This window comes from Nannobrachium achirus (genome assembly GCF_963921795.1).
Source record: "Nannobrachium achirus genome assembly, chromosome: 11".
NCBI lineage: Eukaryota > Metazoa > Chordata > Actinopteri > Myctophiformes > Myctophidae > Nannobrachium > Nannobrachium achirus.
In genome coordinates, this window is record NC_137820.1 from 1420001 (window position 1) to 1435000 (window position 15000).

The 15000-nt window shown below is 45.6% G+C and overlaps 1 protein-coding gene across 1 annotated transcript in view; it reads right to left on the reverse strand.

Moving 5' to 3' along the window:
• The window catches only part of rab3il1 (RAB3A interacting protein (rabin3)-like 1), a gene marked incomplete at its 5' end in the record, with an annotated part of 34223 nt that overhangs the window by 17660 nt on the left and 1563 nt on the right, over positions 1-15000 (reverse strand). The window contains 5 exons of the mRNA XM_080736225.1: positions 1523-1612; positions 9572-9743; positions 10073-10151; positions 10690-10817; positions 11611-11622. Of these exons, the coding sequence (XP_080592351.1) occupies positions 1523-1612; positions 9572-9743; positions 10073-10151; positions 10690-10817; positions 11611-11622 (481 nt within the window). The remainder of the gene's footprint in view (positions 1-1522; positions 1613-9571; positions 9744-10072; positions 10152-10689; positions 10818-11610; positions 11623-15000) is intronic.

The window sequence follows — 15000 nt, forward strand, 5'->3', positions numbered from 1 at the left end:
AATGTGTTTAGCAAAAATCAACCTCATGGTGGCGCTAGAAGAGGGGCATGTGAGAAATGAGGGGTGGAGGTTGTGGTTTGGCAGGCAAGGAGTGTGTGTGCAAAGTGTGGCATGGATCGGGGCAACGGTGGCGGAGATATGAGTAGGGCAAGTGTGACGTGACGGACAGACAGACTGACAGACAGCTGGTGGAGGTTTTAAGAGTAACTGCGTCCAAATTACCAAAATAATGGCACCCCAAGGGTTAAAACCGTCTATAAGAGTCATTGTCGGGGACGTGCTGACACCCAAGGCTGCCAGCGGTCACGTGCAACCGCAGGGATACATGGGTAAATGTGTTGCCGAAAATAAAGCACACGAAGAAGAATCATCACAAGCCCCTCCTACAGCATACCCTGCTATGGGGCTGTTAAAGAGGTGGTGCCATGATTTCCCCCCCTCTAAAACATGATTATCAGGTATTATGATTATACTAGGAGGAAGATTTTTTCCAAAAAAGTATACAGAAAGAGTTAAAATTATGTTTTTATGTGGCCACACCCCCAGTTCATTAAGTATGCATGGATGTCATGGTGGGTGGTGACCCAGCTGAGTTAGCCACACCCCACAGTGTTGGGTGAATGGTAAAAGGGGAGGGGTTGATTATATGATGTCATTTAATCTGTGTTTTCTGACTGGGCCTTTTGAGGCCCAGTCTTTCAGCTTTCAGGAAGAAACCAAAAATACACAGGGAAGACAAATCTTCACATTATAACCACGCCTGTGGGTCTATTAGAGTAATGTCAACTCCATAGACACATACAAAACAGAAAAAGTACAAAACTATGGCACCACCTCTTTAAGTATGACATCATTTTGTAGGCAGAGGAGAATTTCTGACCCCAGTTTCCGTGAATCTTTTTACTATTTTTACTATTTACAAATTTTTCTTCTCTTTGTTGTTGCAAGGAAAGTGTTAGAATTATACTTTAGTCGTTATTTTTGTCTCGGATCTGTTGAAATAGCGAGGGACAGAAAACACTCTGGGGGCAGAGTTCTCCTCTGCCAACAAAATGATGTCAAAAGCCCCATAACATCAATTATAACATAAATTGGACCATATTTTCACAATATGCATATCATGGTGATTGAAACAAGGCTTTAAACTAGCGGCTATTTATGACAATGTTTATTAATGTAAGAAAATCAAATGTAAAAGTCTGTGGGAAATGAATGGAATCGTAAGGTACCAGAACAGCACAACTAGCAGCCAATCATAGAAACTTTTAGTTCCGTGTTTGATTCATTTTAAATCCGGACAACTGGACCCCTGGTGTGTGTACAGTATGTGTACGTGCGTGCGTGCGTGCGTGCGTGCGTCTGTCTGTGTGTGCGTGCGTGCAGACCCAGACCTTCTGTGCGTGCGTGCGTGCGTCTGTGCGTGCGTGCGTCTGTGCGTGCGTGCGTGCGTGCGTGCGTGTGTGTGTGTGTGTGTGTGTGTGTGTGCGTGCGTGCGTCTGTGTGTGCGTGTGCAGACCCAGACCTTCTCTGCGTTGTCCAGTTGTTGTCGGAGGATTTCCGATCCTTTCTCGCGGATCTCCAGCGAGGAGCTGCGCAGGCGCGACACGTTGCCATGGAGATCGTCGTCATGACGATGGTGATGCCCCGCCCCCTGCGGCGGCTGGGGGGCGTCGGCCTGGCCTGGCCCCTCCCCCTCCTCCATGGCGGGGGTCCGGGGGTCCGGGTCCACCCGGGGGTCCAGGTCCACCAGCCTGGAACAATCACCAGAAACAAGAGCTTTAAATGAAGCATAGCGTTAGTCAGGGGTCTCAAACTGGCGACCCGGGGGCCATATGCGGCCCGCAAGACGATATTTTGTGGCCCCCACCTTAATATGAGAGTTTAATGTTAGTGCGGCCCGCGAGTTTTGATTATGGTGTGTGTGTGTGTGTGTGTGTGTGTGTGTGCGCGTGCGTGCGTGCGTGCGTGCGTGAGTGAGTGAGTGAGTGCGTGCGTGCGTGCGTGCGTGTGTGTGTGTGTGTATGTGTGTGCGTGTGCGTGCATGTGTGCGTGCATGTGTGCGTGCGTGTGTGTGTACGTGTGTGTGTGTGCGTGCGTGTGTGCGTGCGTGCGTGCGTGCGTGCGTGCGTGCGTGCGTGCGTGCGTGCGTGTGTGCGTGCGTGTATGCTAGTTCTGCATCCTTGCACACTTGACACCACTGCTGAAGATAAAAAGATACAGGATATTTAGTTTCTCTGATCCGGCAGGTTTTTTTGTCACGGCTGCTAAAAGATCAAAGATATACGTTATCTCATAGCTGTCTTTATAAGACCAGAGCCTGAGTTAGCTGAGTGGTCAGAGCAGGGCTTTTCACAGCGGGTGCTCATTGCACCCCGAGGTGCCATGACGGCAGTCCAGGGGTGCTGCCAGATAATATGATAATATTTGGAATGTATTCATGACAGATAAAAGTTGAATTGGACCATATTTTCACAAATTATTATTACATTCAGTTATTTCCATGCAGTTCTATACAATGTAGAGGTGCCTCGGATGAAAAAAAAATATATATATATAGGCTATATAGTATAATTATAGGGGTGCAGTTTTGGAACCCCTGGTTTAGTGAGCCCTCCTGGGGAGCCAGAGACCCTGGGGGTCCCTGGGGGTCCCCGCTACGGAGCCAGAGACCCTGGGGGTCCCTGGGGGTCCCCACTAGAGACCATGGGGACCCCCAGGGACCCTGGGGGTCCCCGCTACGGAGCCAGAGATCCTGGGGGTCCCCGCTACGGAGCCAGAGATCCTGGGGGTCCCCGCTACGATTAAAGACCAGGTCAGAAATGTTTAGTAATAATTAATTATATGGAAAATGAAAGAAATAAAAAATTAAATACAACTAGAAGCAGTGCTCTTCCGAGCACAGGTCTCCACCAGGTCAGGTGGTCCTGGTGGCGCTAAATGTGAAAAAGGTGCCATGTGTTCTTTGGCCTTTAACGGCAATGTGACGCTGCATGGATGATTTGAGGCGTTTTGTTCCAAAAAATAGTTTGTCAAAAGTCAACCTGCTGGTGGCGCTATAACAGGCCAATGTGAAAAGAGTGACACTTGTTCCTTGACGTAGTGGGAATGTGAATGCAGACTCTCTCTGTAATCACGAGCTGCGTTCATGATTCAAGTCATTTTGTTCAAAATGGACCAATCCTGCAAACCTTGGAAGCCAATGTTAGCTGGTGGAGACAATAAAAACTAGACTGCACTCTGGGGAGGTGCCAAATTGTGCCTTGTGCGCTGGTGGCCATGTATGGCCTACTTGTGCACCAGCAGAGTGTGCAAGAACTGCGTTCGGTGCATCTGTGGCGTATCTGTTTGCCCCGTGTTATAAATAAATAAATAAATGTAGTTCTGTCAGATAACTCATGATTAGAATGAACCAATATACAATGAACCAATACAGAATTAATGAACCAATATATTTTATTATTGTAACATGAGAATAATTGCAAGTGTATATATGTAATATTTAATCTTGGCGTTCAGGCTCTGCTACACTATTTCAGAGCAGGGAGATCTATATATATATACTGTATATATATATGATAACAACGCCCCCATGGGGAACATAATGAATAGCAGAGCCCACTGGTGGTGCTGGGGTGGCGGTGGGAGCAAACAAAGCCTCACAACCAGAGGCATGGTCAGAGGAACGCAGGATGAGCACAGGCTCAGGTGACCTTAAATACCCACCTAATTGGTCAGCTGATTGCCGCGTCACAGAATGACGTGTGGGTCTTGCTCAATACTGAACACACCCACATAGGGCAGCACAGTGCAACTTCTAATCTAAGTGTATCTGCCAGAACTCACCTCGCAGGCTACGGTATCATTGGAGTAAAAAGTACAATATTTGGATCCCAGATATTAGTGGAGTAGAAGTAAAAGTAAAAGACAACCAGTGTGACAATTAAGTGTGACAGACGTGACAGACAACTGCTGCAGGTTCGTATAGTAACTGCTCCCTACGGTCGCAAAACAAACCCTGTTACACACAAACTCCTTAATAATGTCACAAAGTGTCCTCATTACACAAGTTACAATGTGTCCTCATTACACAAGTTACAAAGTGTTCTTCTCATAATCATAAAGTTATATAATCAATGTTACAGAGTGTTCTTATGAAGCTACAATGTTCCCACTGTGTTCTGTCCATGACAGCCTAACTGTGTCACACTGTGTCCAAATGACAACAATAACACAATGCATGACAACAATGACAACAACAATGTGACCAGAGTCACACCCTGTCCCCGTGTGTGTGTGTGTGTGTGTGTGTGTGTGTGTGTGTGTGTGTGTGTGTGTGTGTGTGTGTGTGCTGCTTACCCAAAGTGTGTTTGTTCAGAAAGAGCACTTTAAAACTTCACAGACCAGCAGTCCAAAGCAGACAGACAGACTCAGATCACTTTAAGACTAAAACAAGAGATTTAAATCACATCTCACCACTCCCCTCTCTCTCTCTCTCTCTCTCTCTCTCTCTCTCTCCCTCTCTCTCCCTCTCCCTCTCCCTCTCTCTCTCTCCCTCTCTCTCCCTCTCCCTCTCTCTCTCTCTCTCTCTCTCTCTCTCTCCCCCTCTCTCTCTCTCTCTCTCTCCCCCTCTCTCTCTGTCTCTCTCTCTCTCTCTCTCTCTCTCTCTCTCTACCGACGCGCCTCCTGTGAAGTCGGTGTGAAAAGACAGCAGATCTACAAGCCGTCAACGCGTCGCAAAGGCGACGTGTCGGTAGCTTGTAGATCTGCTCTTTTCAACTTGAGAGCAGATATCCTGGAATGCGGACGTGTGACGTCACGCAGCTAGGGATCGATAGGATCCCATCACCCAGGAGACTTCTCTCTGCTGTGATTGGCTCAGAGGATGGTTGTCATGACAACGGCATTCTTTTTATTACTTTTTTTTTTCTTTAACAGTTTAGTTTGAAGATGGGAAGAAAATTATGGAATTTGAGACTTTGTTGCATCATCAGAAATATTACACTTGTGTCTGTTAGAAATGTTTGGTTGACTTGGTACCATGCAGTGAACTGTACTGTACTGTCATGAAACTGTTTTTCTTATGCAACTTTCTAATAAATTCAATCAATCAATTATCATAATTGTTGTTGTTGATATTATTATTTTCGAATTTTTCATATGGTGTGTTAACAACAATTAATAAATACAGTAACAAATAAATAAATTAAACTAAACTTGTTCACCTTTTAATACATGTTTCAATCGATCTGTTGTCGTCCGTGACAACCAAGCAGCCAATCACAGCGCACGGCTGACCTCCGGGCTATGGGATGATTGAAGCTGCAGATGTATAGGTGTCAGGTTTCTGCCTGCTGTTGTTGTTATTGTTTAGAGCTTCTATATGTAACGGGTGAGGAAAGACCTCATTTATTATGTTGAAATTCCTTGCTAAAATATGTATATATAGTTTTGTCATACAACAAGTGGTCACACAGCGCCCTCTACTGGTGTCTATAAATAGCCCCGGAACTGATTTACCGCAGCAGTTCTGTGTCCTCTGCTGTATGGTGAGTCATGTTTTGCTACTGCTCCTGCAGAAATAATTATAAAGTACATTAAAACTAACGTGAGATTTATTCTAAGATGCACAGTCATGTAACAGCATTGAACATGTAATCTCAGTGCATTACGTTTTGTATCTGTTGTAATCCAGGACGTTAGTTGTATTAATTAATTATTTTGTTACTGAGTCAATGTTGTTTTCCCCTGTAGAGCCAAAACCAGTGGAGAGGCTAACCACATATTGTGTGTGTGTGTGTTCTGTGATCACTCACTGCAGGTAACTTGTTGTTGCACTACGTTTTGAATGTGTTTTATTAAGTCAGAAAGGTGTACAATGTTTGATTTGTTTGGTCGCCATTACAGAACGTGGCAGACTGTAATTATTCCCAGCACTAGAGGGTGCTGTAGGACAGACACCTTTTTCATTTATTTGGACAACAGTCTGTATTTCTGTTTCCTTAATTCATTTTGTATTTTCCTATTTCATTATTATATAAAAACTATAAAAAGGATGATGTTGGTTAAAAAATAAGTTAAAAGCATATTGTATAAAATTCATTGTAATAGATTTCATGTTAAAAACCACTATACGATCACCTGTTAAAAAGAGAAGTGTAAAACCATATTAAGCAACACTGTACAATTCATCTTGGGAATGCATTTCATAATAATCTACATAAAGAACCCATCATCCCAGCAGTGCCTCTTGTGTGTGATTCTTGGTGGGACGGTTACACGACTGTTACATTGGTGCCATGACCCGTGACTGCAATCAAGCTCGTCGAACTGGAGGACCGCCTGCCACATTTCAAGAGGCCATTACAGTATTTGTGGGTTTACAAAACTAGCATTGCAGCTAATTACACTGTACAGTGTGTCTTGGTGACACAGAGACAATTGTGTGCCATACCAGTAGCGTGTTGCACGGTGTGCTAATTTATTTTGATATTTTGATTTTATTTACCATTTTCTTATTGATTTCACATTCCATGGTGAAATATTCTGAGTTTGGGATTTTGAACATCCATGAATGTGTCTGAAATATGTCTTCTCAGAGGAGTAGTGGCTTTATGCCACTGAGCACGCACATTAGTGTAGGTAGGGGCAGAGGCATGATTACCCCCATACCTTTTTCTATTGATAGTCCTACCTCAGGTGTTGATATGCCCTCTTTAGGAGCAATACCTACAGCCATGGTCCGTACTGTAGCTGACCATCACACTAGCCCACCTATGGCTCAGGTCACGTCTACACCAATTTCTGATAGTGACAATTCTGATTGTGTAAATGACCAGATGAGGACTGTCATTCAGGAGATAGGACATCAATTAGCTGATAGCATCATGTCACGCATACAGCCGCACAACACTGTTGCTCCTAGTTCTTCTGCCACACAAAATGTAGCAAGCACATCGAGTCAGCCCAGTCATGTGACAGATTTATCCCAGGTACATGTTGTTACACAGAGAAAGGTTAAGGAACCACCATCTTTTGTAGGAGATGGCTCAGACTCAATCACAGTGTACGAATGGGAAGATCTGATGAGAACCTTTATTAAAAAGAGTAATGTAAGGGTCGAAGAGCAAGCCGAGGAAATCCTTATGCATTTGAGAGGAAAAGCTAAGGATGTTGTTAAATTTGGCATTAGAAACAGCAACACTGATGTTTATGCTCACCCTGACATGATTTATGGTCTCCTAAGAAAGCACTTTAGTTCTACTAGGTACTCTGCTGTCCCCTTAGCTGACTTTTACTCGACTTTACCCGTTGACCATGAAGACCCCTATGACTACTGGCTGAGACTAAACAGAGCAGCTGACCTCGCCACTGACTGTCTGAAAGAACAGGGCAAGACATTGGACAACCCTGAGATGGAAGTGACTCGCATGTTTATCAGGAACTGTCCCTGCAAAGACCTAGCCCTCACTTTCAGGTCTAAGATTATTGACAAGTGGTCAGCGTGTGAAGTGCTGGAGGTGCTGAACGAGTACCACGCTGAAATGAGCTGCAAAGCCCCTTCCCCAGTGCACCCTGTGAAGAAGGTGGACGTCGCTGTGCACAGAGCAGAGGTGAGCCATAGCCCAGTCCCTACTCACAGCAACCACGAGCCACCTCAGACACAGAGCCCACAGTATGTCCCACTAGCAGAGGTGATGGCTATGTTGGAGAAAGTTCTGCTGCGTGGAGCCTCTGACCAAACACAAGGGAGAAAGCGAGCTCCACTCGATCCTGCAGACCGCATTGATGGTTTCACTAGCAAGCCGTGCTTAATTTGCAGAGCTGATGATCACAGTGCTTTCAGTCATTGCCGCGAGAAGAGACTTTGTTTCCACTGCCACGCCCCGGGCCATTCACGCCGTGGCTGTCCACAAAAGAAGGCTGTCCCGGAGCATCAGGGAAACTGACTGATCTGCACATAAGGGAGGACAGTGCAGATCAACCCAGTAAGCCTCCCACCAGTAATGAGAATCCCGAGATACAAGATAATGAGTCCCTCTATAAGTTCTATAGCAGTACTATTCCCCCATCCAAGAAACTGATATTTCAGGGATCCCAGAGAATAGCAGAGACCAACAGCCTGTTCTACACACCTGTGTCTGTGAAGAATGGCCCCACTCTCAAAGCACTGTTGGACAGCGGTTCAATGGCCTGTACACTAAGTGAGTCTGCTGTTGAGTCCCTGCTGCAGCAATGCCCTGACATGAGAAAAGACACAGCTGATGATTATGTCATTATAGGCTGCGGTGGACACCGCGTTTCCCCCAAAGACATGTACGACATCGATGTCACCGTTTATGGATGCAGAATGATCATTCCAGCAATGGTTGTTCCAGGTCAGACAGAACAGATGATCCTTGGCAGCAATGCCATCAAGCACATCCTAACTCAACTGAAAAGCACCGACGGCTACTGGAGACTGGTTTCTTCGCCCAATAATGGTCAGTCCGATGACCACTGCCAATTCCTGTCACTGCTTTCCAACACGGAGAGATGGAGAGGTGATTGCGTTCCAGATAAGGTGGGAACAGTGAAGGTCAAAAGTTGCGTGACACTGAAACCACAGAGCGAGCACCTTGTCTGGGGCAAGTTACCCGAGTCAGCAGTGATGTCAGCAGGCAGTACGGTGGTCGTTGAACCAACACAGTCTAAAGCCAGACCCAAACACATACTAGTCGGAAGAGTCGTTACTCCTCTATGGGGAGATCGATGGGTGCCTGTTAAAGTCATAAATCCAACGGACAAAACTGTGGTGCTGAGAAGGAACGCCAAGATAGCGGATGTGTCTCCTTGTATTGCAGTAGAAGACCTACCTGAAGCGGACGAAGTCAAGTGCAACGTGCAGTGCGTGCAGAGCGGAGATGTGCAGCCAAGGTCAGAAGAGGACATGGTGCGTGCACTAGAGGCTCTGGGCCTACAAGATCTTGACCTGAAGTCGTGTGAGGTGTCGCTGCAGTGGAGAGACAAGCTCCTTCACATCATCGAACAGTACGAGTCAATTTTCTCCAGACACAAGTTAGACTGTGGAGAAGCTAAGGGTTTTGTGCATCGCATCCACCTTGTCGACGACAAGCCGTTCCGTCTACCCTACAGACGCATACCACCAAGCCAGTATGAGAAACTGAGGACGACACTGAATGAGATGGAAGAAAAAGGCATTATTCAGAAGTCGAGCAGTGAATATGCGTCTGCACTCGTTCTCATATGGAAGCGGAATGGAGAGCTCAGAGTGTGCACTGACTTCAGATGGCTTAACGCAAGAACGGTGAAGGATGCCTACCCACTGCCTCATCAGGCCGACGCTCTAGCTGCACTCGGTGGGAATGCATTCTTCTCCACGATGGATCTGACATCAGGCTTTTATAACGTCCCCTTGCACCCTGATGACAAGAAGTATACAGCGTTCTCGTCTCCCTTTGGACTACATGAATGGAATCGACTTCCTCAAGGCCTATGTAACAGTCCGGCAACGTTCATGAGGATGATGATGTCCATATTCGGTGACGAGAATTTCACAAGCCTGTTGTGTTACCTTGACGACCTGATGGTATTTGCGCCGACTGAGGAAGCTGCACTCAGACGCATAGAGATGGTGTTCGCCCGACTCAAGGAACACAACCTTAAGCTTGCACCCAAGAAGTGCTTCTTCCTCAGGAGGACTGTGAAGTTTCTTGGGCACGTCATCAGTGAAGCTGGAGTTCGAACTGACCCAGAGAAAGTGAGAGCAATAAATGACGTCCAAGTTACTGACCTCATGGAATCTGATGGGAAGACGCCTTGCCCCAGTAAGATCAGATCGTATCTGGGCATGATAATGTACTATCAAGGTTTCATCGAGTCATGCTCTGCGAAGGCAAAACCGTTATTCAAGCTCACAGCCGAACCTGGTGCTCAGCGCAAGCACAAGAAAGGTCGCAAACCTGTCAAGAAAGGAGGTCAGGTCAAGCTGTCACCTGCTGATTGGACCGACGCCTGCCAGACCGCGTTTGAGACGCTGAAGCAAGACCTCATGATGAGTGTCACTCTAGCTCACCCTGATTTCAATGCCCCGTTCATTCTCGCTGTCGACGCATCCTTTGATGGGATTGGAGCTGTCCTGTCGCAACTGCCGCCTGGTGGAAAAGTGGCCAGACCAGTCGCCTTTGCGAGTAGAACCCTTTCACGCTCTCAGCTGAACTACCCTGCTCACCGGCTTGAATTTCTCGCCTTGAAATGGGCCGTATGTGACAAATTCAGCCATTGGTTGAAAGGCAGACACTTCACCACATGGACTGACAATAACCCCTTGACGTACATTCTGACCAAACCCAGACTTGATGCGTGTGAACAGCGTTGGGTGGCGAAGCTCGCTGCATACGACTTCGACTTGAAGTACATCCCCGGCCCAAAGAACATCGTAGCCGACGCCTTGAGCCGTGAGCCGTTTGTCCAGTCGTGTGTGGGTCATCGCCTTGTGACCGAGCCCTATACCTCGCTGCTAGAACGAGTCAACGGTGTGAACGACAGAACTGTGCAGGAAGTGTTCAGAGTGTCCAACAACTGTCAAGCTGTTGTGGAAGGTGGTGAACCGTCGAACGAACCAGTGCAAGAGGCAGTTCCACCAAACACGAGTGGCTCAGTTGCATCGGAGGAAGTCGCTGCCATCCTCACTGCGCAGTCCACTGGCGGTGTGAGTCACGTGCTTGGAACAGATGCTGTGCTTGATCTTTTTCAGAAAGAAGACCAGTCCACTGCACTCCCACAAAGCCAGCTTGTCGGTCTGCAAGAGCATGACAACACTGTAAGCAGAGCCATGTACTATGTACAGAGACACAAGAGACCTACCAAACGTGAGAGAGCTGTTGAGTCGCGTGGTGTGATCAAGCTACTGAAACATTGGAGTAAACTCACCATACAAGATGGTATGCTGTACAAGACAAAGAAAGATCCCCACATGACCAAGAAGATCTTCCAGTTCATTGTGCCCGACTCATTGAAGCAGAAAGTTCTCCATGGTCTCCATGACGCAGCAGGTCACCAAGGCCAGCACCGTACCTTGTCTCTAGTGAGGCAACGGTTCTTCTGGAATGGCATGGAACGTGATGTCGTGCACTATGTTCGGTCCTGTCAACGTTGCATAGTTGGGAAGACACCCGAGCCACACAGCCGTGCACCACTGAAGAACATTGTCACCTCTGAACCTATGGAGTTAGTCTGTATAGACTTCTATAGCGCTGAGCAAGGGAACAAGTCTGTGGATGTTCTAGTCGTGACTGATCATTTCTCCAAGATGGCACACGCCTTCCCATGCAGGAATCAGACTGCCAAGCAAGTCGCCCGTCGTCTCTGGAATGACTTCTTCCTCATTTATGGTTTTCCCCGTCGTATTCACTCCGACCAGGGGGCTAACTTTGAGAGCAAGCTGATCAAGGAGCTTCTAGAGATGGCTGGAGTACAGAAGTCCCATACCACACCCTATCACCCTATGGGAAATGGTGTCACAGAGAGATTTAATAGGACCCTGGGAGATATGATCAGGTCCCTTCCCCCTCAGTCCAAAGCAAAGTGGCCACAAATGCTGCAGCAGCTCACCTTCTGCTACAACTGCACGGAGCATGAGACGACAGGGTTTGCACCATTCTACCTTGTGTTCGGGAGGATCCCTCGTCTCCCTGTCGACGTCATGTTTCAGCATGCTCTCACCAATGACGCTGTTGTCTGTCACTCAGACTTTGTGTCCCAACTGAAGAAAGATCTACACGAAGCTGCTCAGATTGTGCAGAGGAACAGTCTCAAAGAACAGACTCGCCACGCTGAACTGTACAACCGCAAAGTCAAAGGCTCACCCCTCGTCGTTGGAGACCGAGTGTTGATCGCCAACAGAGGTGTGCCAGGGAAGCGCAAGGTTGCAGACAGGTGGGAGTCAACCCCTTATGAAGTCATGTCAGTCAAGCCTGACATCAATGTCTACCGAGTCAAAGATTGCCTGACGGGCAGAGAGCGAGTCGTCCACAGGAATCTACTGCTCTCTGTTAGCTTCTTGCCCTGTGAAAGAGACATGATCAGTGTGTCAGCACACTCGGAATGTGATGATGCTGCACATGGAAGTGATCTATGTTCTGATATACCTGACGTGATGGAGGACAGTGAAGTCCGTACAGTCAACTGGCTGATGCGGACAGGTGATGGTGAGGTCCATTCAGAAGAGGAGGAGGACGACGACTCACTCGACCAGGGATCTGACGTTGCCCAGTCTGACTCTGTCACAGTCACTGAGTCCAGTCACGAGAGTCATCCAGCCCCTGAACAAGATGATGCTCACTCTACAGTCGACAGTACGGAGGGCCCACCACAGTGCTCTGAAGGCGTTGTCCCCCCAGACTCCCCTGACTCGGCCCCTCCTGAGACTGTCCATTCAGACAAGACCCCTGTTCCCACTGACCCTAAAGACTTGTCCCCTCCTGACGACAACCCTCCAGACGTTGTCTCCCCGGACATTGACTCCCCAGACACTGACACCCCTGAGGCAGCTATTCTAGACAATGACTGTCCAGACGTTGACGTTCCAGGCCCTCTAGCTCAAGTGATTTGCACGCAGCCTGACCGTCATAATCTCAGGGATCGTAGGTCCATTAGGCCTCCCAGACGCCTTGTCTGTGAGATGAATGGTCAAGTAGTGGATGAGGATTCTGTGTCCACAGTTTCAGTCAGTTCTTTCTTTCAGTTCTTTAGAGATGCACTTTCTGTTTAAGTAACAGGGTTATGAGAGTATGTAACCAAGCAGTGTCTAAGTAGTACTTGAACATACAGGAACAAAGTTTTACAATTCAGAGGTGTAACAGGCATCTCTGAGTCTGTGTCTAGTTAGGAGGTTGGCCGTCTCCTTTCTTTACATACTCCTTTTTGGGAGAGTTTTTAAGCTGACATGTATATCAGTTTTGTTCCTTGTAGTGCACAGTATTTTTTTTCTTTTACCTCGGAATATGCACTTTTGTTTTGTTTATTTTGAAGAGTTACACTTCCCATATTTAGCGGAATTTCAGGGGGGTGTATGTAACGGGTGAGGAAAGACCTCATTTATTATGTTGAAATTCCTTGCTAAAATATGTATATATAGTTTTGTCATACAACAAGTGGTCACACAGCGCCCTCTACTGGTGTCTATAAATAGCCCCGGAACTGATTTACCGCAGCAGTTCTGTGTCCTCTGCTGTATGGTGAGTCATGTTTTGCTACTGCTCCTGCAGAAATAATTATAAAGTACATTAAAACTAACGTGAGATTTATTCTAAGATGCACAGTCATGTAACAGCATTGAACATGTAATCTCAGTGCATTACGTTTTGTATCTGTTGTAATCCAGGACGTTAGTTGTATTAATTAATTATTTTGTTACTGAGTCAATGTTGTTTTCCCCTGTAGAGCCAAAACCAGTGGAGAGGCTAACCACATATTGTGTGTGTGTGTGTTCTGTGATCACTCACTGCAGGTAACTTGTTGTTGCACTACGTTTTGAATGTGTTTTATTAAGTCAGAAAGGTGTACAATGTTTGATTTGTTTGGTCGCCATTACAGAACGTGGCAGACTGTAATTATTCCCAGCACTAGAGGGTGCTGTAGGACAGACACCTTTTTCATTTATTTGGACAACAGTCTGTATTTCTGTTTCCTTAATTCATTTTGTATTTTCCTATTTCATTATTATATAAAAACTATAAGAAGGATGATGTTGGTTAAAAAATAAGTTAAAAGCATATTGTATAAAATTCATTGTAATAGATTTCATGTTAAAAACCACTATACGATCACCTGTTAAAAAGAGAAGTGTAAAACCATATTAAGCAACACTGTACAATTCATCTTGGGAATGCATTTCATAATAATCTACATAAAGAACCCATCATCCCAGCAGTGCCTCTTGTGTGTGATTCTTGGTGGGACGGTTACACGACTGTTACATATAGATCTACTTTTATCCACTCACATTTATTACTTTTAAGTAAAAGTATCAATACTGCAATTTAGAAATACTTTGTTACAAGTAAAAGTCTGGAATTCAAAATGTACTTGAGTAAAAGTACAAAAGTAGCCTGTTAGTATCACAATATACCAAAAGCAAAAGTAAAAGCTTGTAGATCGGCTATTTCAAACAGCCAAGATATAAAATAGGGCTAAAGTGGTTCATTATAATACAATCATTTAAAGTAACTAAGTAACTAAAGTTGTCAAATAAATAAAGTAAAAGTACAATGTTTGCTTCTTGAGATGTATAGTGGAGAAGAAGTAAAAGTATTGGAAACTGGAAATACTCAAGTAAAGTACAAACACCTCAAAACTGTACTTTGTATCTGTTTATTTGTACTTATATAATCTACAAGAATAAATAACCAATGGATGAAGGAGGAAGTTAAAGTGTTGTCAATCTCTGTCACATGATCACACACACACACACACACACACACACACACACACACACACACACACACACACACACACACACACACACACACACACACACACACACACACACACATTACATGAGACCACTCAAAACAAGGAAGTTTGATGATTTGGGCTGTTATGGAATCTGCTATGCTTTTTAACGCAATATTCAAATGAGCTGGATATGTGTATGTTCCCCATTTTCAACCATTTTTGTTTCAATTTGACAATTACTTTGGAAATGTAAACCTATGTTTTCTCATGCCAATAAAGCTGCTCTGAATTTAAATTTAATGTAATTGTTAGGGTTAGGGTTAGTTTTAACTCTGAGCTGTTATTCAACATTCTAACATCCACTGTACCTTTAACCCCTTCAGTCCTGGGTGCGCTGGCATTATGACAAATCTACCAGTTTGTCATGAGTTGTGTGAGCTTGTAGATCTGCTGCTTCTAGACATTTTTGAAAGGGTTACACATTATGACACAAGTCGTCTCAAGACACTTTGACCTCCGGAGAACTTTTTAAACCACACTGAAATG